The sequence below is a fragment of the Lemur catta genome, chromosome 9, assembly GCF_020740605.2.
Source record: "Lemur catta isolate mLemCat1 chromosome 9, mLemCat1.pri, whole genome shotgun sequence".
Taxonomy (NCBI): Eukaryota; Metazoa; Chordata; class Mammalia; order Primates; family Lemuridae; genus Lemur; species Lemur catta.
The window spans coordinates 44,156,782-44,183,649 of record NC_059136.1 but is presented as its reverse complement, the minus strand read 5'-3'; the positions used below and the strand labels follow the sequence as shown (position 1 = coordinate 44,183,649).

At 40.0% G+C, this 26,868-nt stretch overlaps 1 protein-coding gene across 1 annotated transcript in view; it reads left to right on the top strand.

Annotated features, from left to right (window-relative positions):
- Positions 1–24,278, top strand: part of SLC30A8 (solute carrier family 30 member 8) — a 31,923-nt gene extending 7,645 nt beyond the window's left edge. Inside the window, exons 3-8 of the mRNA XM_045560672.1 lie at positions 6,215–6,361; positions 9,995–10,148; positions 13,964–14,114; positions 15,779–15,884; positions 22,531–22,665; positions 24,024–24,278. Coding sequence (XP_045416628.1) covers positions 6,215–6,361; positions 9,995–10,148; positions 13,964–14,114; positions 15,779–15,884; positions 22,531–22,665; positions 24,024–24,169 — 839 coding nt within the window. The 3' untranslated portion in view covers positions 24,170–24,278. The remainder of the gene's footprint in view (positions 1–6,214; positions 6,362–9,994; positions 10,149–13,963; positions 14,115–15,778; positions 15,885–22,530; positions 22,666–24,023) is intronic.
- The last annotated feature ends 2,590 nt before the right edge of the window (positions 24,279–26,868 follow it).

Sequence of the window (26,868 nt, the reverse complement as noted above, 5' to 3'; positions counted from 1 at the left end):
ATCCCACATTCAAGCCATAGTCTCCAAACACATTATGGACTATTTTGCATAATATATTTTCCATTCATTGCTCACAGATTTTTTTTCATAATTGAGAGCATACTGAATGCTTTTGACCACACCATCAAATACTCTTCAAAAACATTTTTATGACCGAACAATATTTTCTAATATGCTCCACTATAATATGTTAATACATAAACCATCTCTCTCTTGTTAGAAATTTGGGGAATTTTTTCCTGCTTATGAACAAATGCTGTGATGAAAAATCTTAAATAAAATTCTGCCTGACTTTCTTGTTAATCCTTTCAAAGAGATTATTAAAACTGGAAATAATTGATTGAAGGACATGAATATTTTTATTACTTCTTGATCCATATTGCCAAACTGCTATCCAGAAAGTTAAACAATTCATACACTTTCCACCTCTACATAAGAATGTTTCTCTCTCTGAAGCCTTACCAGAACTTATTTTAATCTTTAAAAACCTTTGTTAATGTATAAATGAATGTTTTATTTTAATATTTATTTCTTTAATTGTTACAGTTAGCATTTTTGCATGCTTATTAGTGATCTATATTTCCCTCTGTTAATGTGTTTCCTCCTTGCCTCTTAATGTCTATTGCTCGTTTGTTTCATAGAGAACTTTGTAATTCTCCATACTGACCTCTGGGAGCTCTTTTGTTTTATTAGTTATAACTACTTTTACAGTTTGTTATTTAACCTTTTTTGTTTTGACTTAGAGAAGTTTCAAGTTTTACATAGGTAACTATCAAACTTTTCATTTTGACATGATTTATTTTGCTACTCTTTTACTATTTTAGTGCTTCGTAATCTTTCCCCATCTATTTAGAAGATAAATGCTTTTTAATTTAAATTTTTGCATTTAATTTTTAAATCAATGTGAAATTAGAGATATTGTGTGCTTTCAGGATTGAAAATTCTTTTTCTAGATAGCCAACAAAGTTTTCAGCATCATTTATGGAATAATTATTTCTCCCATTGATTTTTGATGTTTCTTTTACCATTTACCAAAATTGTATGAATAGTAGGGTCTGCTTCTAAGGTGTTTCACTGATCTGCGTTCTTATTCTCTGTCAGGAACATAAGTAATGTAGATTTATATGTTATAACATCTGTTGTTTCCTCCTCATGATTTTTTATTTGACAGAAAAAAAGTAAAGGCTATTCATCCCTGTTTATTATCGTAATTAAAGATGAGTAATTTTTTTCAGTTCTTCCTCAATTCCAATTATGACTTTCTTGGTATATACATTAGTTTGGGAATATAATGTCTTTAAGATACTCAGTTTTTCCTCCAGGAATATGGTGTGTTCTCCATTTATCCAGGAATTGAGAGGTGGCCAAAAGGGAGATGAGAAGGGAATTTCAGATGGAGGGGGCCGAATGAATATTATTCACTGCTGTCATCTGGGAGATAGTAAATATCAGGCCTTACATTGAAAGATTCCAAGTGGTAGGTCTGAAGCAGAACAGAAAATCTACATTCTTAGAAATTTGGGTGCCGATTTTTGTAGTAGACTGCTATTTCCTGTTCATCAGGCTTTCTCAAACTCTTTCCTCTGCTTGTAATTCTGGTCCTCCTGGCCTGAGAACCTCATGCTCATAGGCAAGGCTGGATGTGAGATACCAAACTGGACTGATCAGAGTCTGTGGGTCTTTATATAGAGAAGTTGGAAGAAAGCTTGCTCTCTTTCCTGTACAAATACTAAGCTGAAATCATACGGGCCTAGAATTTCCAGAGGCCCACCTTTCTTGCTAAAGGGAGGACATCTTTCTTCAACAAAATAATAAATAGCAATAGGTGGAGACAAAGCAGAGCCCCAAGAACATTTTTTGAACCTTAGGATTAGACTGCACCTGATGCATTCTCACCCAGATTTTTTCTCAGTTATGTGAGCCAATATGTTATCATTTTGTTGTTATTGTTGTTTAAGTTAGTTTGGGTTAGGCATTTATGACTTATAGCTGAAAGAGTCTATGTAAGGGAGGGGTGTAAGATGAAAAGTGGTTAATGAAGAATATAGTTAGAATGGTCACTGGGCATGTCAAAAAGGGCTGGGGCCCAGCTGGGGAATGTGGATTCATTCTGTAGACCTTGGGGAGTAATTGACATGTTGCACAGGGAGAAGTTGGTCATAGAGCCATATTTAGGAGAGAGGTTGCTGCAGGGTACAGAGCTGATTGTAGGAAGAACTAGGGAAGGGTATAAGCATGTGTCTACTCTTAATGGGCCTTATAGCTTATTGAGTTGGGACTCTTTTTGATTGCTTGTGAAAATTTCTCACTGTAGAAAGGCCATAAAGAGGAGTAATGTTGCAGATGTACACTGTGTAAATGGATAAACATTCAGACACTGAGAACTCAGAAACATAAGCTCAAGTACGGAAGACATTGGGAGTGGCCAGGGAGAGGCATCTGAAACAGGACTATTCAGAGTTAAGCAAGAAAGGAGAAAAAACTAGATTACTAGATAAGAATACAGAGCTGGGAGCAGGCTCGGAATATGGTAAGTATCTCAGAGTGGAAAAATTCTCTCTTATTAAGAGAAAGATATAGCTAAGTGGTGTGTTAACTTCATATTTTATTGATCAGGGTACTTTGTCCTACAGCCAGAATGTCTCAGTGGCTCTGGCCACTGATATTTTTTGAGTCTCTTGGTATTAAAAATTTAAGAAATGTCAAAACATGACTGTGAAAACTGTGGTATATTTTAAATACAGTAAGACCTCACTTAATGTCATTGACAGGTTCTTGGAAACTTTGACTTTAAGCAAAACAACATGTAACAAAACCAATTTTACCATAGGCTAATTGATAGAAATAAATTAAGGTCTATGGCATTTTTCTGGGCAAAAAACATCATCAAACTTCTAAATAAAGACCAAAACACTTCTAATATTAAACATTAAAATAAATGCAAGCTATACATAACATTTCATAAAGATGAATACAAACACGATAATTATTTACCCACTTTTTGGTAAATCAGTGAGTGCAGTAGTCATAGTGGTGGTGGCTTAAATCAAGGAATAAATGTCTGCAAAGTGAAAATTGTAAGAGCATCTTCTCCCACCACACAGTTCAAAAACAATCACAAATGTGGCAGCCTGAGCACTTTTGTCTCACATTGTTTATTGTTGTGCATTTGTGTGATTATCACACATTTTATGAATTTTCATTTATCATTTGTCTTCATTCATTCATTCCTTCATTCATTTCTTTACCTGCTTATTCCATTTCAGGGTCACAGGGGGCCAGAGCCTGTCCTGGTAGCTCAGGGTGTAAGGCGGGAACAGCCTGGACAGGCCACCATCCTGTCACAGCCTGCGCTCACGCACAGCCACACTCACTCAGACTGGGACCATGCAGACACGCCAGGTCACCTAAGGGGCACATCTTTGGTATGTAGGAGGAAAGCGGAGAGAGAAAACCCTGAGAAAACCCACCTAGACATGGGGAGAATTGCCAACTCCACAGACAATGGCCCTATGGGAATCCATTTTTTAATTTAATTTTATTTATTATTATTTTTCTTTGGAATCCATTTTTTGTCTCATCAACATTAGAATGAAATGGTGCTGGCATTTTGAAACGATGTTATTTGAGGACCTGCTGCACTTGTTAAATAATAACTTGATGAGTTTTTGACATAACGTACTATATAGTATAATAATGCTATTCATAAGACAATTAAAGAATTTAAAAAATGTGGAGTCATAGCATACGCTGGTATAGCCCAGTGATGGGACACAAGGCTTATGTCGTCAGAGGAACATTCCCATCTTTCAGTCCTGTCAGTAAGTCTCTGTTCCCCATGGACACCCTCATGGGGACTTAATGCCAGCTGTTTCACTCTGAGGTGGTGTGTGCATGTGAGACCCAGGCCCAATGGCTCGCCTGCTCTCTTGTTGTCACCTTCACCCCTCTGGCCCTAAGTAGGGTCTGCTCTGGGCCCGAAGCCTTTCTGTGCCTCTCTTGTCTTGTTGTAAGTGCTCCACTCTCCACATCTTGGCAAGTATTCCAGAAACACAACTGCCACTGCCTTAGTCCCTGCCTTTATCATAATTTCCTTCAGCTATTACTGTTGCATCTCAACCTCTCCTCCATCCAGGTCATCTTCCATACTTCTAGCAAAGATCTCCCTCTTAATTCAGATCTGAACATGTCATGACCTTGACACAAACATCATAAGCAGATTCCCTTAAGTCCACAGGATAACCTCTGAATTCCTTGGCTTGACATAAAATACCCCACACAAGTTTCCCCAACCCAATTCCCAGTCCACTTCCCATTCTTCCTCCAAAACACCCCACACCTCCTGCTTTTCCAGAAAGGTGCCATGTTCTTTCATTTCTCTGTGTTTTTGTTCCTGCTCTTATCTCTTCCTGAAAAACCCTTCTCTTCTTGCTAATTCTTACCCCTCTCTGTTAAAAGTTCCTTGATGCTGCCAGTGAGACTGGCTCTCTGATCCCCTGGCCCATTAGCCTGTTTCCAGAATGGCATTAGACAAGGAGATCACTGAAGAGGGGTTGTGATTTGTTTATCTTTGTATATACCCTATTTCTATACCGTGCACAGTAAGGGATCGATAAATGCTGGCTGGATAATTGAATTACTTGTCAATAATACCCCATGCTTTCAGAAGCAAATACAAGTTTAGTCACAGACTACCTCCTGCAAACAGTTTGCTCTGTAAGATTCAGCAATGATTGCTCACAATTTTCTGGATGATTCTCATAAGTAGCTCTGATGGTTGCAAATGATTCCCAGTTCCCAGGTCTCCATATTAACATGCTTCTTCCAAAGCAAGCCCTTTTTCTTTCTCAGGTGCCTCCTGATGCAGCTGAGCCTGTTGCAGAAACCCTACAAGACTTCATTTCCTTGACTTCGACTATAATTTCAGCCCAGCACATAGAATCATCATCACTCATTGCTGTTATTGCAGCATACTGCTAATCTGCATGGAGTCATTCCCTGGGCAAGAAATAATGCATTATTAACACAGTTTTATCATCAGGACCAAGTTTGGCAGATAGAGCAACATTAGAGGATAATTGGAAAGACAGCTGATTTGTTAGCAAAATGTTGCTTTTTGGCTAATGAATCATTCCAATTTTTGCACTGACTGTTCAGTAACAAGCTTGAAGATTACTTTGCTTCAGCCCATTAAACCTTGACAAACCAGTTATTAACTACAGCTAGAGCCAATGGTCTGTGGGGATTATTGCAATTATGAGCCATCTATGTAATTTTTTAAAATCATCAGGCGAGACAAGGTGAGTCTGATGATGGCGGGGCTGATGGCTGACAGTCTGTGCTGCTTTGTAGTACACAAGGCAATAAACAGCCGCCGGGAGAACCGATCAGTCAGCAAAAGCTCTTTGCTGGAAAAATGTAGTAAGAGCAATAAAGGTTATTGCTCTCAAACAGCCAACCCTGTTTGGGAAGGAAAGGGCAAGGTTTTCCTTTAACTTCTATTTTGGAGGCTGGAGGTCTTTTCTCAAAGGAGAATTAGCGGGATATAGAGGGAGCACATCAAATAAAGAGAAAAGCCAGGCAGGACTCTCGTGGCTTGGGTCCAACTCCTATGCTTTATTGGATTTATTGGGCACTCAAGATGCCCATTGGAAGGTTCCTGCCCTTTCTCCTTTCTGCTCCTCGCTGTTTATTACAGGGATCTCCAATTTAGGTGGATAATATAAATTAACAGAGCATAAGGAAGGGGTAAGGCCATGGTAAAATTATAAGTCAAATAAATACACATCTGTGGGCCAGATTGCAACATATAAACAGGAGTCCAGGACCTCGGTCTGGATTATGAGATTCTTTGAATCTGGCCTCTAGCTCTCCAGCCTGATCTTCTCGTGTTCTCCTTTTGAATACTAATGCCCCAGTCTAACGGGGGTGTTCTCCAGATGGGCCCCATACTTTCCAATCTCTGTCCCTTTGTTATTGCAGGAAGGGCTTCTCCCTTGAAATTAATTTCCACATGTTCAAATCCTATCCACTCTCTGAGTCTCAGTTTCTTTACCTATCAAACTGGGAAGAAGAGGATTAAATCAGCGTTAAGATTTCTTTCCCTTCAAAAGTTTTGCGAGTCTGTGGCATTTTCACCAACTATGGTTAGTATGGATAGGAATCCAGTTGCCTTCTGGGGCCTTAACCCTGTGTGCTATTCTGCATTCCCTAGGTGGGCACATCGCTGGGAGTCTTGCTGTTGTGACAGATGCCGCCCACCTCTTAATTGACCTGACCAGTTTCCTGCTCAGTCTCTTCTCCCTGTGGTTGTCATCGAAGCCACCCTCCAAGCGGCTGACTTTTGGATGGCACCGAGCAGGTACAGTTCATTGATTGAGCAATTAACGCAGAGTTAGTGGTGCAGAGCTAAACCAAGAGTGAGAATGGAAGATGAAAAGCAAAGCCTTGTGCAACATTCCCTTAGAGACACATCTCTGGTTCACGGGGTGAAATAAATGTGTATGTGGCAATGTGTGTTCTCAGTATTAATTCAGCTAACAGCCACATTAATGGTGCTACCTCTACTCCTATGCGACAATAGGAACATGTGTATCACTTTAGCAACCCCCCCCCCCCGGGTCTCTGTATGTGGTAACAGCCATGATACTGTTCATTAAATTACCCAGCATCCCTGGAAGGGCATGCAGGTAGGGGCAAAGCATTTGCCATATTGCAAGATAAGGCACAGAGGGCCCAAGAGAGTTACAGAGATTGAAGACCTTCTCATAGTGGAGTTGGGAATAGAACATGGACTTTCCTGCTTACACACTGCATTGAACCATTCAGTGAGTGGCTCGACTGAACACCTTGCTCAATCAGTCAACAATAACAGCAAAAAAAGGAAGGAGGAGGAGGAAGAGGAGGGAATGAAATTTTACTTCTTCTTTCTTGGAGCTGGTTCTTGGACTGAGTAACTGCTTGCTCTTGTCTAGGAAGTGGCCCAGTTCACGATAAGGGTTTAGTGTCTGGGAAATGTTTACTTTGGCTCATTTTTCACAACCCTCCCTCCCTGATCCATCGCCCCCCCAGCACCCCACAACTCCACTTCTCTGTGTTATTCCTTGTATCAGCTGGAGGAGATTCTGGCTGAGTGGTTTGTGCAAATCATCTGAACAAATAGTCACAATTGCACATTTTCACACTGGCTGAGAAAATCCGTGTAAAGCAGTCTGAGGGCAGAGCAAGGGTGGCCAACAAGGCCAGCCTTCCGTGAAGACCCAGACACAGACAGGACCACAGCTCGTAGACTGACAACTGTGGACTGTGGTTTTTCAAGTTTCCAAGGGTATCATCACAGGTGTTTTGAATTGCTTTCTCTTTGACATTCACAAAGAGATGAGGCAATAAACAACGATAAAGAGGGTTTGTGACAATGTGACCTATGAATGATTTTGTCAGTTCCCGAACTGAGCTACACTTGGAAAACATGTATCTTTGGCTGATCACCCATCATTTGTCTGTATAAAGTTTTACATGTACTTGACCCTTCTGATACTATTGGTCAAAGCTGTTTTGTAAACGTAGGATGAACTCAGAATTTGGATTACTAATTTTACTTAGTCATCCTGGCCATGAGAGTCCATAACCTGTTTACTAGAACCCTCTGCTATGAGGGAGATATTCTATAATACAGAGTATAATGTAGTCATTGAGCACATTAAACATGCCTACTGCTACTGAAGAACCACATTTTTAATTTTACTTAATTTCAAATTCAATAGCCACCCATGACTGATGGCTACCATATTAAGCAGAACCTCTATAGATATATAGATGAGTCCAACACACCCACAGAGTGGTCTGGCTAACCTGATGACCCCTGCTAGCCTCGCAGTTTTCTTAGCAATCATGGTAGCACTGATTGATGTTTCCTTATGTGTTTCCTTTTCTAACTAGTGACTTCTGGATTTCTGACTCTTCATTTTGTCTTGTGTTTAGATCTGACTCCTGACTCTTGTACTTGTCATTTGGGCTTTATCCACCAAGCTCTTGTCTCACTCTACCTCTTTAATCATGGGTTTAGACTTGGACACGATCTACTTTCAGATCCTAACTTGAATTCTCACATGTAGGAAGCACACAACTTGATGGCTACAAACTCGATCTCTGTTTCTGACTAACTGGAAATTCTAGGGCTTGGTCCTCATAAACTTCTGCAAAGGGGGGGTTTAAATAGCCTGATTAGACTAATAAAATAATAAGCTCTTGAGTGTTTGCTATAGGTTACATTAGTTTTCCAGGGCTGCCTTAAAAATGTCCTACAGATTGGGTGGTTTAGATGGCATAAATTTATTGTCTCATAGTTCTGGAAATAGAAGTCTGAGATCCAGGTGTCAGCAGGGTTGGTTCCTTCTGAGATCTGTGAGGGAGAATCTGTTCCACACCTCTCTCCCAGCTTCTGGTGGTTTGCTGGCAGTCTTTGTCATTCATTGGCTTAAAGATCTCCACTTTAATCTTTACATGATGTTTTCCCTGTGTACACGTCTGTGCCCAGATTCCCCTTCAAACAAGGGCAGCAGCCATACTGGTCTGTGGGCCCACCCTACTTCACTATGACCTCTTAACTAACTTCATCTGCAATGCCCCTGGTTCCAAATAAGGTCACAATCTGAGGTACTAATGATTAGCACTTCAACGTATGAGTTTTGGAAGTAGACAATTCAACCCATAATATATGTCAACTTGTTATGCATATATTCTATTATCATAATACGTACTTTATAGATAAGGAAACTCAAGTAGGTTAAGTTACTTGTCTAATGTCACATAGCCTGTCACTGGCAGACCATGTATATCTATACTTGAATTCATGCCCTAAACATCTGTACCGGTATTTCCCGTAGTGTGAAGAATGTTCCACAGATGGTTAGTCAGAGCATGTTAAGTGTCATATGGGCAATAATTATACACCCTAACATGTATTAGAAAATATAAACTAATTTAATGGATAACTTTGTTTAGGAAGAAGCTAAGTGTAAAAAGTGAACTTTTTTGAAGGAAAAATAAGACAGGTAGCTGGTGGGTATGGCAGAAATCATGAAAGTTGTCTGTAAACGACTCAAGTCTGGGAAATAATCAACACACACCGGGTAATGATACATTACATTACTCTGCTTTAGAGGGGGCGACTAGGTGGCATTAGTTTAAAGGAGGAAGGACAAATTATGGAATGTGCCTGACCCTTGATTCACAGAATGTTTCTAACCCTTGTAGGGTTTTAGAAACGATCTACATGGTTGGGTTAAAGATCAGCGTGAGGTGTCTAGGAACTCCTAAATGAGCAAACGTGCTTTCCTCTCGTGGCAGATTGAGCACTATCTTGCCTTTAAATATTAATATTAATGTAAATGCTCCGATGCTGATGCTTCTTCTTACTGTTGCTCTTAAAATACAGTTAGAGTGCTGATAAGCCTCTGAGCTCAACTCTTTGTTTATAACATGTTGGGTTGGCAAATAAAACTCATTTTCATCAAGTGCTCTCTGAAGCTTTCCGTTTTTACTATTTTATTCCACGGAAGGTGCCGATACTTGCAAGTCATAAATGTTTTATGGGGAAATTAAGAGTTTCTAAACACATTTTACTCTGTGTCTCATTATTTCATCTCTTAATAAGTTTCAATCATTTTAGCACCTGTTTAAATGAAAATCCCTGAGGAAAACAGGGAGGGCAGGCAACAACTAATATGTTCTAAAAATTTGCTGGAAATGACTTAGTAATGTGAAGCATAATGAACTCAGACGCTGGTGTTTTATGAATGCCACATTAACATAAAGTGCCTTATCTTAGTTTTAAAATCGATTCACACCTTTACTTTGTGAATCAGAGTGAACTCATTTGGAGCCTCATTTTTTTTTTGAGGGGGGAGGGCAAAGACTCTTATGGCTCTTGTTGGGGGGGGGTAGGTGATAGAATTATTTGTGTGGGGGTGTTTTTGTGTGTTTGAATGCCTAGAGATCTTTGGTGCCCTGCTGTCGGTCCTGTGCATCTGGGTGGTGACCGGCGTGCTGGTGTACCTGGCGTGTCAGCGCCTGCTGCATCCCGACTACCAGATCCAGGCAACCGTGATGATCGTCGTCTCGGCCTGTGCAGTGGCAGCCAACGTCGTGTAAGTCACCCCTGCACGGTGCCCCTGAGGCTTATCTTGAAATCTGTCTGGACAGAGACTTTTTTTCTCTTGTAACTCAAAGTGTTTGAATGGCTCTAGGACTGAAAATGAGGCTGGATGCTCTGGGTTAAACTAAAGGGTGTTTTAATACTGGCTTCTCCTAACTACCATTTTGAAAGTTTCCAATGTGCTAGAGACTGGGCTAGGATGTTTTCATATATGTTAGCAAGTTTAGTGTTCACCACACCCCTAATCTATAGATTAGGAAACTGAAGTTCAGCAAGGTTAAATACATTGCCAATTAGGTAGTGCAGAACCAGAATTTGAATCCAGATCCACAGACCCAGAACTGAGCTTCCAGGTACCCATTCTGCTCTCTCGTGTATGTTGATAATTCCATATGGGATGTGACTAACTCCCATAATTTTTGTTAGGTGAGCAGATTATGGGTTCCCAGAGAGCTAGGTTGGAAGGGACCTTAATGTCAGTCCCCCTTCTACTTTTGAATTCTCATTTGCAACATCCCCATAAATGGTTATTAGTTTCATATATTAGTATCTTAATAGAACTAACAGGGAATTTATTTTCTACTTCCTTTCCCTCAGAAATAGTCTATTTTATCTTTGCATCATTGTGACTACATGAAAATTCTTCGTTAAGCTCTGTTAGCTAAACTCTCCCTTTCATTTCTACCTGTCGGTCCACTCTCTTAACCAGGCAGTTTTAAATCATTCTTACAGGAGATGGTCACATGTTCCTTGCCATATTGGTCTGTCCTTCCTTGCTCAAGTAGTTCATTTGGCAATGGGGTTTTGAAGCTAGGGCTTTGATCCTTTTGGGTAAATTTTCTCCTTCCCATTTGATAGTCTGATTCCAGGCAAGTCTACTTAAAACTCCAACTATCTATCTAGCTAGCCAGCTATCGTCTATCTACGTACTACGGGTGGTAGACAGAAATAACGATCCTCCCCCTGCAACACAAGATTTCTATATCCTAATCCCTGGAACTTCTGAGTATGTTGACTTACATGACAAAAGGAACTTTGCAAATGTGATGAAGGATATTAAGGTGTGGGGATTATCCTGTATTATCCAGGGGAGGCCATGTAGCCACAAGAGTTCTTAGAAGAGGGAGGCAGCAGGTCAGATAGGAGAGAAGATGCTGACCTGCTGGTGCTGCAGTTGGAGAAAGGGGCCTGGAGCCAAGGGATCTAAGTGACCACTAGAAGCTGGAAAAGACAAGAAAATGAATTCCCTCTGGGAGCTTCCAGAAAAAATGCAGTTCTACAGACCCACTGACCTCCAGAAATACAAGATAATAAATTTGCTGTTATAAGCCACTAAGACTTCATAGTAATTTGTTACAGCTGCAATAAGCAACTCATATAGCATCTATTTACTATCTACCTATCTAGGTTGCAATGCAAGTTGATACATGCTGTGAGGTGAGTATTTACATGAAAGTGAAGAAGACAGTGATAGAATGATAATGTTTTAAACAGGTTTTTAGCAAGGGCTCAATAAAATCTCTGGAATTTGAGGGAAAGCTGAGCATGTAGACTTTGAAAAAAGTCCCCAGGTCATTCTAATAGCCTTGCCTCTTACTGGCTCAGTTCCCCACCTCTTAGAACATTGCTCAAAATCTCTGAACCAAACAATAAGAAGAGTAGTGTTTGGTCTACTGTCACCGGCTAGATCCCTATCTCCAACCAGTTAACTTGAAAATGTGTTCCACTTTGGCACTGGAAGAAAAAGTGTGAGCAGATCAATGAAATCTACCAACTACAGGAGACAAATAGGCCAGAGCATGTGTCCTGCTGACTGGGGGTCAATAATGCCAACTTTGCATAAGGAGGACAATATGTCCTCAAGGTAGCAGGGAGAATAAAAGTATTAATTTCCTGAGAGTCGTATGTCACAAAGCTTGTGTCAATGCTACACATAGATGGAGGCTATACCTTGCAAACTACCACATCAATCTGGGACCTCAATGATTGGGTTTGGTTTTCTAAATAGATACCATCCAGATTTTCTTTTTACTGCAACTACTTTTGAACATTGACCTTAACATTGCAGGTGCTTTTTACATTTAGAAAGGCGAATCAGTTGAAAAACTCTGCAAATAGATATTTATGGATAAAAATGCTGAGTGACTATAGTGTTTTCTCCAAGAACTGGGATTATAGGTTTCAAGTGCTGCTAGATGCTGTGTTTCCTGAATATAGAGATACCAGAATTACAATTTGAGAATAAATCTATTCATTGGGGACCCAAAATCAAAACAGAAAGTTCCAATAGATTCTAGGATGAAGGTTACAGACAGAGCCTTAAGGCTATTGTGAGCTAAGTTCTCTCTGCCTGAAACCTTCCCTCTCCTCTTAGCCTATTTAACTGTAGCATAAGTTTTTGAATTCAGCTTAGTTGCTCTGTTTCTCTTCCTAAATCAGACTTTTCTGTTGTATTATCCATAGTATTAGTATTTGGTGGACTTGTAATTAGAATTTTCCAATTGTGTGTGTGTGTGTGTGTGTGTGTGTAATCTCTGCTTTCTCCATCATATTTAAAGCTACACTGGGAAATGACCATGTCTGTTTTCACTCATCTTTATCACCCAAGCATTTAACAGTGCATGACATATGAGTCCCTAAAGTAAGTTTTCTCTCTCTCTCTCTCTCTTTCTCTCTCTCTTTTTAATGAAATGAGTAAAAGAATGAATGACAATGTGATAAACACACATGGCAGGTCTAGAAGAGCATCTATGAACTATCAGCCATATCAGGTTGTTTAAAGAACTTTAAGTATTAACTCCTATGTGAGAGTGAATTTCTACCCAAACACTGACAATCTGAAAAGTATACATTCTGTAATGACAAAATTTTGGTGGGTAGCAGTTATTCCACTTTATGGTGATAGCCTGAGGTTTAAAAGATACTTTACCTGCAAACAGACTGGGATACATGATATTGAACAATATGCTTGATTTTCCTTTGTCCTTTGTTCCAAAATGTTCAGAAAGGGCTTCCAGGCAAAACACTCCTTGTTGACTGTCAGTGAAAAGGTTCTCATTTTACCTTTAGTCTAATACCTCTTAAAGGTGTAGATAAATGGAATCAGGTACATAATTTATAGTACCCACAACTTGTCACTTTGACTTGGATGAGAGATGCTAAGCTTTGTAATATGTATGTAGGTATATGTACAAATACAAGAACAATTTATAATACATTAATATATTTCTACCTCTGGATAAATGGCTACATATATATAAGCATAGGACTGTCATCACTAGATATTAAAAAATTGTTCAAATTTCAAATTTTAATGGAAATGAACAAAATTAAGTAGAAACAAAGATAAAACTCAACCTTGATGAAATTCACTACTTATTTTGTTTTATTTCCTCTGCTGCATTTTACATTCAAATCCACTACATTTAATTAAGCTTCCACCAAAGCTCAACTTTAAGCCTAGCTCAGAGCCTCTCATTTCGTAGACCCTCAGTGAATTCTCTTCATTGTCAAATTCTTGACTTTCATCTAAGAAGTGATGCTCTCCAGTTTTAATGTTAAACAGAGTAGTATTAGGTGAATGAATGAGAAAACAGGTGAATCTCCATAGTGTGTTCTGGTGTAAAAATTTCAAAATCCTATGAGACACGTGTGTTCAAACGTTAGTTTAATGTAGTACATTTTAAAGAATAAATATTTCAACTACCTGTTGTTTTGGATAATGCATGCTATAGCCAACTTTTCTATTATGCTGCATGTTTTTAAGGTTAACCTCATGTATGCCAAGAACATTGTTCTCTCTTCCAGACTAGCTATGGTTTTACACCAGAGATGCTTCGGCCACAATCACAAGGAAGTGCAACCTAATGCCAGTGTCAGAGCAGCTTTTGTACATGCCCTTGGAGATCTATTTCAGAGTATCAGTGTGCTAATCAGTGCACTTATTATCTACTTTAAAGTGAGTATGTTTGAGTTTACCCACTGTCATAGTAATTCTATGGATTAGGTAGTATAGAAGTTGACCCTCCAATATTAACTTAAAGGAGGGTAGACAGCCTATGTTTGCCATACAAACTACTTCACAAGATTAAAATAAACAAATGAGAAAATACCCAAGGCCTGAAATCTTAGACTCTTCCAAATTCCTAAGAGCTGTGTATTTAATTGTTGGGCTGTCAGTCTTTCAAGAAAGCAATTTCCTTTGTCATGGTTAAGATGAACAGCAAAGAAACCATGAACACCTTAGGGTTCTTGGGTTGTAAGCAATGGAAAAGATCTCTGGCTCACTTAAACAAAAAATATATTTACTAGCCGAAATTTGTTGGTTGTGTTCCTGGGCAGAAATCAGTGTAGAAATAAGGGCAACTATTTAAATCTAGATTTCAGAAACTAGCCAACTCCTGTTCTAGGCACTATGCTGAAATAAATGTGTCTCAGCCAATTTTTTTCCTCTTCTGGTCACTGCTGAATATTAATATTTAGGAAGGGGAGTCCAGTTGATCCAGCTTGTGTCTTGTACCTGCTACTTGGCTAGGGGGAGTTTAGAGCACCTGATTTATTGTTCCACCAATAGTACCCACAATGGGGGAAGAGTTAACTTCTCCCCCAAAAGCCAGGGTGCTGATGAAAAGTGGGAATGAATTGGGTAGGCGTCTGACCCTAAATAAATAAATATTCATTATGGGTCTCTACCTGGTAATACCAAGAAGTAGATAAGGTGGGTTGGGGAGGGGCAATGAAAGAGAAGAGAATATAGCTCTGTTTGTATCATGGTTGTCTAATTTGCAAGAACTCTCTACTATTTTTCCTAAAAAGTGAAAGCATGTAAGTAAAAATTACAAGGACATATCTAGCTCAGTGGAACAAAATGATCACTGATAGCTTCAAGTCTAAAGCAAAATAATTCAAAATTGTAAGGATCAGTGGAGTTTGAGAGACCCCTTATAAAGCTTAGGTTGATGCTGAGTTTCTTAGACCTAGTGGGGAACAGACTTTTCTGTGGCATAGAACTTCATCAAGGGCAGAAAAGCAGGTATTGCACCCCAAGGCCAAGGACTCCAGTGGGGGAGAGAACAAGGACACTCCCTTGGCTCCTACCTTTAAGACTGTATCGAAGATGCCTGCCTCGAGTATGTGTCACACTTGACAGGCAAAGAAATAAACTAACCCCAGTCAGTGAAGACCAAAGTCCAGCTATACGTTGGCCATATATACAACCTCTGAGCAAATGATATCCTTTCTTCTCCTCATCTTAATTAAGGACAAAAAGTCATTGGACATTGTGGGCATATTTGCACATATTTTCATCCCATACTCTGTACTTTTATTAACGTGAGAAAAGTTACATCAGGCTTCCTGAGAGTACACTTGAAAAGAGTTTTCTTTTTAATCCTTAAATTATGGGGAGAGCATGTCCTATGGTCTCCCCTTTTTAGTAGTTTTGAGCAAAAAGGAAGGATTGAGGCTACAGAAAGAAAGTCTTGCCTCTGGGCTGAATGTCCTGTCAGGATAGTGAATGGGTGCCAGGGAGAAAAGGAAACAGGGAGGTTTACTTATTTTATTAATCAGACGTTCTGAATGGGAGGTATGCATTCAGTTAACCAAAGTCCCTGTATTTTCTAGCCAGACTACAAAATAGCCGACCCAATCTGCACGTTTATCTTTTCCATCCTGGTTTTGGCCAGCACCATCACTATCTTAAAGGACTTCTCCATCCTACTCATGGAAGGTAGGAGTGATTTTGTTACTGTTCCCAGGGTCAGTGTTTTCTCTTCCCTATGATCACAAAAGGCAATGGCTGCAAGGCATGCTCAGCGTTGATTTGTGTTATACGGAAAATTTAAATGGCTAAGGAATTTTTGTGAAAACAAATGTTTGACTTTTATTCATATGGGAACAAATAAAAAGAACTGGCTTCTATTTTTGCTCCAGCAACTGTTACGTGTCACAGTGCAAAAACAATAACTATTACAAACACTATGAGGGAGATACTGCAAAAATATAAATTATTTCCTAAATATACCTGGAAAAGACCTAAGAAAGACTGTATAAATCTACCCCTCAGGCAGCACTATGGCTAAACATTTTAGTGAAATTGTATCTCATAGTGCAAGAACACCAGGGTGAGCCTTTGCTTATTTGTCCAGCAAATGTTTACTGAGCCCCAACCGTGCTTGACAGCATGCTCAAAGCTAGAGTTACAGAGGTGAGCAAAGCAGAGCAAAGCATTGTCCTCGTGGGGCTAAAATCCTAGTAAGAAGAGAGGGAGATTATTCAAATAATTAGACAAAAATGGAATAGTGATTTAAGTGCTACAATGAAGAGGTGTGGGCCTTTTCTTGGGGAGTTTAACATGGCTGGGGAGTAGGAGAGCCAGTGGTCACAGAGGCTTTGCTGAGGCCCACTCTGACCCCAGATAGGACATTAGGCTTCTTAACTTCATTTTCATAGGTAGACTCCAGCCTTGACTCTCCTGGACTTGTGGAATCCCTACTTGGCTCCTTGGGTCTTCTGATTACACAGGATCAGATGACATAAATAACCCTCACTGCCAAGAAATTCTTTCTTATGCCTAAAGAAATTCTTTCTTACTGACTTCCTCCCTTATTCTGCATTTTCGTGATTTTCTTTTCATTTGGCATAAAGATTTTGAAGGACTGCTGGTTTCTGCTCTCTCTGGGCCACAACTTTGCTGGTAGAGTTAGCTCACAGAGATGCCTTATGTAGTTGAAAAAGCAAGGTCTTTGTATCAAACACACCTCAGTTCCAATTCTAGTCTTGCAAGTTTCTAGCCATAGGACCTCAGGTAAGACCCTTAACTTCTCTGAACTTCAGTTTTTTTTAACTCAGATATGGGAATCCAACACCTACCCTACAGTGTAGTTGGGAGGATCAGATGAGCTAAATGGTATAATGTCTAAAACTGCAGTCCCCAACCCCTGGGCCGTGGACCAGTACGGTCCCTGGCCTGTTAGGAACTGGCTGCACAGCAGGAGGTGAGCAGAGGGCCAGTGAAGCTTCATCTGTATTTACAGCTGCTCCCCATCACTAGCATCACCTCCTAAGCTCCACCTCTCTCCATCCTCATTCATGGAAAAATTGTGTTCCATGAAACTTAGGAACCAGGCCACACAGCAGGAGGTGAGTGAGCTGAGCAAAGCTTCATCTGTATTTACAGCTGCTCCCCATTGCTCACAAAGCTCTGCCTCTCCCCTGCCCTGCCCCTTGTTCATGGAAAAATTGTCTTCCATGAAACCAGTCCCTGGTGCCAAAAAGTCTGGGGACCGCTGGTCTAGAACACAGTAGGTACTGAGGAAATGTAAATTCTGAGCTGGCTTTTTTGGTTGACTAAAATGTAGGAAATATGAAGCTAGGTCGTGGAGGTGAGCCCTGTACTGTAGCCTCACACCAAGAAATTTCCAATTCTTGGACACAGATTGTGCCCATAGCCCTGGTCAGCCATCAATGCTGATGGCCTCGGAAGGACCAGAAAAGAGAGTCCAGAAGAAATCCTTCATCAAGAGCAGGAAAACTACTCAATGGTGCTTGAAATGGGAGAAATACTGACTTCCAGTGATGTCATCTTAGAATATTAAAGTATATTAGAGACACCGGGTACGTGATTATATTTGCAAGGTGATTAATCATTGTTGCACTGACTATTTGCAAATGATACAAGTGACATTATTTCTATTCTACATTCCAGGAAAACAGGTATTATGAAAGACTTACCTAAATCCCTTGTTAGACTAAGCCAGCAGTCCTCAGACTTTAGTGGTACCAAAAGCACTTGGAGGTTTGTTAAAATGAAGATGGCTGGGCCCACCCCCACAGTTCTTGGATCTGTAGGTCTTGGCTGGGGGACAAGAGAGGCGAGAATTTGAATATCTAACAAGATGCTGATGGTCCCAGAATCGGAATCACACTTTGAGATCCACTGGACTAATCTTTTCATACAACTTAAGGGATTCCTACATGATGGCACTGAGAATGTCACTTGGAAGATTCAGTCAGACCTAGAGGTTTGCATCCTACCAAACGCCCAGATGATTGAAAATATCCAGACATTAGCTGAACTTTTCTTTTCTGTCCAGCACATTTTGACATAAGGTAGACACAGTCTCAGAGTGCAGTTGCCTTCAGTGACAGCTCACACTTCATTAGCATTCACTGTTGAGTATACATTTAAGGGTTTGTTCTTGGTGGGCAGTAAAATGGTTGAAAGGCGATAGTGTTGACAACAGTGAAATGGATAATGGAGTCAAATATCATGGAATAACACGTGGACTTTCTGGCTCCAAATGTGAGAATCTTTGGTTTTTCAAGTCACGGATGCATTCATTTTCCTTCCTAAGGGCCAAGGGCTGACCTGCAGCTGTTGTGGCCATTGTGGAAGTTATTGACTTAAAGAGGGTACAAGACAAGTTGGCGCACAGTTTGAGATGACTTATATTCCACTCTTTCTGTCTCAGTATAGCTCTTACCTGGATACTATCTTTCTTATCTTATTTAAGGAGAAGTGCAGATATTGGGCTACCTCAGCTAATTATTGAAACTGGAAGATAACTCCTTTCTGGAAGACACTTAATTTTTAAATTAGGTTTTCAGGCCAGACACAGTAGCTCACATCTGTAATCTTAGTACTCTGGGAGGCCGAGGCAGGAGGATTGCTTGAGGTCAGGAGTTCGAGACCAGCCTGAGCAAGAGTGAGACCCCCATCTCTACAAAAAAATAGAAAAATTAACTGGGCATGGTGGTACACGTCTATAGTCCCAGCATCTCAGGAGGCTGAGGCAGGAGGATCGCTTGAGCCCAGGAGTTTGAGGCTGTAGTGAACTATGATAACACCATGTACTCTAGCCTAGGTGACAGAGGAAGACTCTGTCAAAAATAAATTACATTTACAGATTAAATTAGTATAAAGTAATACTTGTACTTAGTAAAATTTTAAAATAATATAGAAAAGTATAAAATAATAAGAAAAAAGTCTCCACATATTTCCACTTTGATTTCTCAGTTCCATTCTTCAGGGGTAACACTTATTAATAAGTTGACATATCTTTCCAAATATATTTATACATTTATATATATACACACATGTATATATGTATATGTATAAATGTGATATAGAGGTGTATATTTTTTACTAAAAATGGGATTACATGTTGATTTATATTTTGTTTTGAACCTTGTTTTTTTCTCTTGGAGAGCTTTTACATAGATACACCCCATTCTTTTTCATAGCTATAATTACTCCACTGTATGGAAGTACTGTCTTACGATGCCATTACAAATGATGGTGTAATAACCACTCTCGTACATATGTTTTTAGTACTTGTATATCTGTGGAATAATTCCAGGAAGCAGTATTGTTGTTTTAAAACTTATGTGCATTTTAAAATTTTATAGATATTGCCATTTCTAGCAAAGATACCACATCAATTTCTTTCCCACCAACAGCATATGAGAACCACCATTTCCTCACATCCCTACCACCATTGGGTTTTATCAAGCTGTTTATTCTTTTCTAATCTGATAGGTGAAACATTATATCTTATTAATTTTAAATGCAGTTCTTTATGTGTAGTATTGAGTGGTTTTAAAAATATATTTATTAGTCTGGTAAGTTTTTTTTTTTAAACACCAATTTGGATATTTTCCTGGATGCATTAATATTTTTCAGGCTACCCCCAGTAAAAGAGGTTTCTAGGATGTGATGGAGCACTGAGACCAGCGGGGGCATGCCTCTTGCTTGTCAACATCACTTCCTAGAGTAAAATAAGTCATGGCAGATTTTTGTTCTCCATCATAATAAAGAGATGAAGGAAGGAATAGAGAAAAAGGGTAGTGGGATTATGACTTCATCTCAAAGGTCCTATATGAATGACAGCAGGTCTTCAAAGGGTCAACTGAAAGTCCCTCCTGCAAAATGACATACATTAGATATAATAGTCACCTTTTTGATTGAAATACCTAGACTCTAGTATTTCCATAACACTTTACACTCAGAGCATGGACATTAGAATCTGACATCCCTGGTTCTGCCACTTATCTGTGTGGCCTTAACAATGTTTCTTAACCTCTCTGACCCCACTTTTTTCTCTCCTACTTAAATAGAAATTGTAACATTGATAACAGGCTCCTAAACTTCTTAGAATTATTAAATGAGATAATTGCTATAAATAAAGTGATTAGCACAAACCTTATAAATGGTAAGTCTTTAATAAAGTTTTCTCCTTATTATTACAATATTACAATTTTACCCATGGCTTCATGAACATTCTAAAATTAATCTGAAGCATGAACTCCTTTAATCTGTTTTGCCACTCACAGAGTGAAAAAATATGTTGACCAGCTCTTTTTTACTTCCCTAAAACATTATGAAGTGGGAATAAACTCAGCTCAAATTGTAGAGAATTCTGAGTTAGCCCCAAGGAGGAAATGCCCCACGGGCAAGGTTTTTAAATCCTGAAAAAGGAGGGTTAAGTATTCCCTATTTCTTTAAGTAGGTGGTTCATGGCTCTAGCTTCTCATTATAATCATCTGGGAAGCTGTAAAAAATACTTACACATAGCAATTCTGATTTAATTGTCTGGGTTTGAGGCTGGTTTTGATACTTTTTAATGTGTAGCCAGGCTTGAGAACCACTGCAGGGCAGAGCTGCAGAGGCTTATAAATGTTAGTGTGATGGTTCTCAGTCTTGGCTACATGCTAGACTCACCAAACGAGCACTGATGCTGGGTCTTATCCACAGAGATTCTGAATCAACTGGTCTTCGGTATTAACTTGTTCACCAGGATTCCTAAAATCTCTTCTGGTGATACTGATGTGCATCCCAGGTTGAGCACCACTCTGAAAACCTGTAGATTTCAGAGCCTCATCCACAGATATTTTCTTTAGGAGGTTTGGAATGGAGTTGTGGCATATTTATTTTAAATAAACACCACAAATGTTTGCATTGTATATAAGTAGCTGAAGCAGAGGCTTAAAAGGGGTTGTACTTAGAAATCTCTTCTACAGCACCCTCTGTGGATTGTCATTAGTTGACGGGTATTCTCCTATCTCAGCAAATGGCTTTACCATTGTTGTGTGGGTTGAATCAATTTAAAAATATTTTTTTTAAATATTGAGCTGATGTCTGTTTTACTATTCCAACAGACCATTGGCTCTATTTCTCTCTCTGAAGCTAGCCACAGTAAGTGTTCTTCCATGTTCGTATTCTCTCATCTTCCATATGACAAATCTGGCAACATTTGAAAAGAGTGTTCATGATTCCTTTAGCCTTTTCTTCACCAGGATAGAGACAACCAGCTCCTTCAGCCCACTAGAATAGCCCGACTCCTCGCCTTCCTTTGTGCCCTACAATGTTCCTTTAGAAACAAGAGTGACAATCAAACTATTACATTCTGTGACCCACACATTAAATACTGACTAGTGTAGCTAAAAGAAAACTTAAAAACCATATAATAAGCTCTTGGGTCATTAGGATCCACTACTCACACAGCTCACTAAATGACCTGTTGGATAGCTAACATTTGTGTAGCATTACAGTTTACTATAACCAGATATTTTATGATTTGCTCCTCAAAGAACTCTGTGATGTACATGTTGTTCTTTTTACCCTTATTTTACTACAAATTTGCTGAGCCTCAGAGAAATTCTGCCATTTGGGTAAATTCACAATAGTTGTAGTCAGAATGCCAACCTATGATTATTTCATACCAAATCCCATGTTATTTCATTTTGCTTTCCAGAGTGTATGTAAAGATAATTGGGAAAAGCACAATTAGTTTAATTTTTTCTTTCCTTTTTTTGAGACAGAGTGAGACTCTGTCGCCTGGGGTAGAGTGCTGTGGTGTCAGCCTAGCTCACAGCAAGCTCAAACTCCTGGGCTCAAGTGATCCTCCTGCCTTAGCCACCCGAGTAGCTGGGACTACAGGCATGCACCACCACAGCCCGCTAATTTTTCTATTTTTAGTAGAGAAGGGGGACGGGGGTCTCATTCTTGCTCAGGCTGGTCTCCAACTGCTGACCTCAAGCGATCCTCCCACCTTGGCCTCCCAGAGTACTAGGATTATAAGCGTGAGCCACCACACCTGCCCAACAAAAATTAGTTTAATAATATGCCCTAAAAAGTAAGGATAATTACTGTTGTTGGTTATTGCACAGTAAATTCTGCAAATATTCTGTCTGTGAATTTTTGATGGATGGTAAACCCTTCAAAATAGTCAGATGAATCTGATCTGTACACATCTACAGTAAGAAACCAGAAAAAGGAAGGGCACACTGATATTTTGGAGAGGACTTTGAAGCCATTTCTTGATGAGCTGTGGCTAGTGGAATAACAAGAGCCTCCCGCTCTTATCTTTTGTCAGGTGTGCCAAAGGGCCTGGACTATGATGGTGTGAAAGAGCTCATCCTTGCAGTCAACGGCGTGGTGTCTGTGCACAGCCTGCACGTCTGGTCTCTAACAATGAACCAAGTAATTCTCTCAGCTCATGTTGCTACAGGTCAGTGAGTTCTATAAACACCCTGGACAAAATTCAGTCCTTGCTCTGCAAAGGCAGTAATTTCCCTTCTTTCAGTACAGCTGCCTTTATTGTTCGCTGCCCGTCAAAACAAATGTAAAGTGTTTTGCACCACCAAGGGCCTTTGAAACCAATCTGCTTATCGATGTTGTCATAGCAACCATGATACTGATGCCATCCTTGGGGCTGACTGTGGAGGGTAGAGAATAGACAGAACAAAGGGCTAAAATTCAACCTCAACTTCAAGGCCTTGGATTCTAAAAATTCAACTTCACCTGTTTGGCTTGGTGCCCTGTCAGTCAAATAATAGGAACCAATTCAACAGTTAATCTTAATTGAGTATCTCCTGTGTACAAGATGCTTTGCCGGATGCTAAGATAGAAAGATGAAAGAGACACAGGCCCCACCTTTAAAGTTATAACAAGCTAAGAGATGTGCTAATAGGAATTATGGTGGCTCCTTCACTGTATGATTAGACATTCTGTAACCACATGAGATAATTCTTATGATATTGGGTTTTTGCTAAAAAACTACTTTTTTCCAACTAGAAGGTGATTTTGTCCACGATATGTCCTAGAGCTGGGAGAATAGGCAGTGGGAGGTCTTTCACTGCCTCAGGAGAGAGCTCAAGCCAAGGACAATACATTTGGCTGCTAAAAAATGACTCAAGAAGTTACCTCGGGGCAGGGGACAGGAACGCTGGTGACAGTCATTCGAGGACTGTGCTTTCTCAGACATCCTCATCATCTCTAAGGGGCTCAGGTCTGCCTTCAGGGAATTTACAGCATTCACTACACCAATATTTCATTTCAAATAAAAGAGTCTAGTAAACAATCAGGTTACTATGGAGAGGACTTTATAGCCTCCTGATATTATTTGGGACAGAAAAAAGATGGCGGGGAGGGTCACTGCTCTAAGAAAGATCTGTTGGGTGCTCTAAATGTTTCTTGGTTCCTGTCACTAGCCTTGATATAAATTTTGATTACACACAAGATCTGCAACCCAAAGACCCTGGGGGACTAGCAAGCAGGGCTGTATAAGAAATTATAGTTCTGTCTTGGATTTTTCCAGGGCTCTTCTCCCCTTCCATAGTTAGCTCCTAGGAGTGCCAGCCTCCAGAGATGACTATGGACAGGATAGTGACAGGGTACTTTGCTACAACAGAATTTCCCCTGCCTCGCCTGTGTGACGGTAGCTGATTGTCAGAGCCAACATGGCTTCTTCTGAGTGCTAGGCCTGTGCCCCACCAGGTCAAAGACAAAGGATTTGAAAGCAGAGTAGCAGCAGTCGCCCACGTGTGTGCAACCCGTGCTAATGCCACTGTGGTTCTTTATCAACAGCAGCCAGCCAGGACGGCAACGTTGTTCGAAGAGAGATTGCTAGAGCCCTCGGCAAAAGCTTTGCCGTGCACTCACTCACCATTCAGATGGAATCTCCAGCTGACCAGGACCCTGACTGCCTTCTCTGTGAAGACCCCCGTGACTAGCTCAGTCACACTGTCAGCTTTCCAAGTGTGATGTCACTCTCAAACTTGCTGCTATGCAGTTTCTAGATCATAAGAAAAGAAGAACCAAAGGAAGAAATTTAAGAAATTCATGTCACAGTGCAATGCACATCTTATCCTTTATTTAGCTTCACCCACCATGAACAAAGATACACTGAGATCCATCAATTGATTGGATTATATACACATCAGTAGTGTGTTCAATTATAGGAATGTGTTTATAGGTTATTCCTGAGTGGGGATGAAATAATAGCTGTTTATAATTACAGGCAATAAGGAGTTCATCTCCCTTTTAATAATGCATCTTGAGAATGAGTGGGTAAAGCTGAACTCAGGAAAGTCTTGCCAGGAATCAGTGGCAGGGAGAAATAGTCACAAAATTCCCCCCAAACATGAGAAACAAAAATAGGAAGAGCCAAGACAGGGATCAAAAAGAATCTAGAGGCTGACACCCCATAAGAACTTGATTCTCCCAGCCAGCTATAATAGGATTTTTTTCTACGCTGAATTTGGGCCATGTATATGTGTGAATATACAGAAAGGCTAACCTTTATTTCTCTGTCACATTTTGGCAATAAATCCCTCTTATTTTTAAATTCTGAATTGTTGATTGCAAAACTTCATATAATCACTGTTCAAAAGAAACTATTTCCACCTGGAAGAGTGCTCAAATACTGGGACCAACCAAAGAATGTGGTTGTGGAAACCCAGAGATCTCCAAGAAGAGCCTACAGAAACATCCAAGTTCACTCCAGCAAGTTGGTGCCACAGATAATTTAGATATTTGCCTTCAAGGAGGAATAAAGCAGATGCAATGAATTAATTCACTCCACAAGCAAGATCTGAGTCCCACTTTGTGCTACAGGCATTATGTTCAAAATTGGAGCTCTAAAGAGGAACAGGATGCAGTGGGTGCTTCTAAGTCCTGGTTGTAACTCAACACCACCTGTGGAGAGTAACTAAAATAAGATGTGCAAGCTGACATGTTGGACATCCTTGGTCTATGGGTCTAGTTTGGAATCTGGACTTCGGCATTTTTTTAAAGTTACCTAAGGATAATTGATTCTAAAGAACCTCAACTACAGTCACTTAGCAGGGGAGTCAGACATATACCCAGACAACTACAACAGTATCTGGAATTGCAATGATGTGGTGGGTTATAAAGGGAAAGCAATGAATATTGCTGAGTGGGCATTGCCAGCAAGGCTTCATGTCATTGAGGTGACAGCCACTTGGCTGAACTTTGAATTATGTATGGAAATTCTCCTGGCAGTTGAAGAAGAGAAGAGCATTCTAGACAAAAGGAAGACTATGCGCAAGGCATGCTGTATGTTTGTCTGTTGGTTTTTCATTTCAAAAAGAAAACTACATGTGGCAAAGAACGCTCTCAACTCTGTAATTTTTAAAACTCTATAAATTTTGCAACTTCATGATTATTAATATTGTAGAGAACAGGAGTTATGCCTTAGATGATTTTTATGTCATCGTTAGCCTCTAGCAGTGTGCTGGAAACCTAGCAGGCATTAATAATTGGTGAGGCACTGACTCTGGGGCTATGTGTGGGCCTTGTCATTATTTTTCATTTACATTTGTATTTTTCTGAAATTTGAGGGCCAAGAAAACATTGACTTTGACTGAGGAGGTCACATCTGTGCCATCTCTGCAAATCAATCAGCGCCGCTGAAACAGCTACTTAGCATTCTGCTGACGGCTTTCCCTGCTCAGTGAAGACAAATATACTTGTCCCCCACCTCAGTGAGCACGTTTAAGGCAACCGGGATCTGAGCTGCTCAGGTTCCTAATGTCTGCTGCTACATCTGGCTCTCAAGATGGAAGCGAGGACTCACGCCACATCATCGCTCCTGTCTCCAGGGCCACTGGATGGTTTTGCTTTTCCATATTTTGTGCAGGACAGGGCTCTGAAGACCAGATGACCTGGCAAATCACACGTTCCAGTGTAATTGTTTGATTCTGCTTCCTTTTTAAAATTATATTGAGATTTGATTTTATGTCACAAATGCACTCAATGTCAGGTAATCTTAAGGGAGAGAGATTTGTGTGTCAAAAAAAGAAATTGTCCCATGGCCCTGGGTTTTTTTCTGCTATTTCCCTGAAATTCTACTTTCTTAGTCTGCTAGACTGAAAATGCTGAACGTGGAGTATTACTCAGCCATAAAAAATGGTGAACCTTTTGTAACCTTTTGTAACAACCTGGATGGAACTGGAGACCATCCTCCTAAGTAAAGTATAGCAAGAGTAGAAAAACAAACACAACATGTACTCACTACTGCAACTAAATGATCAACACTCATGTGCACACATGGTAGTAAAATTCAATGGAAATCAAGCAGGTGGTGTGGGGAGGGGATGGGTAAATTCACACCTAATGGGTACAATGCACATTATATGAGTGACAGACATACTTATAACTTTGACTCAAACTGTAAAAAAGTGATTCATGTAACCAAAACGTTTGTACCCCTATAATATTCTGAAATAAAAAAATAGAAAACTCTGAACGGTGGATGTTTTTGTGGTAAAGTGGCAGGACAATCTGCAATGGGGATTTTCAGGATTTTAAGATGAAAACACAGATGCCACCGAGGGGTTTTATGCACTGTGTATCAGTTTTGAAGTTCTGACTCTCCCCAGCCCCTTCCCTGGTGTGGTCAGAACTCCAG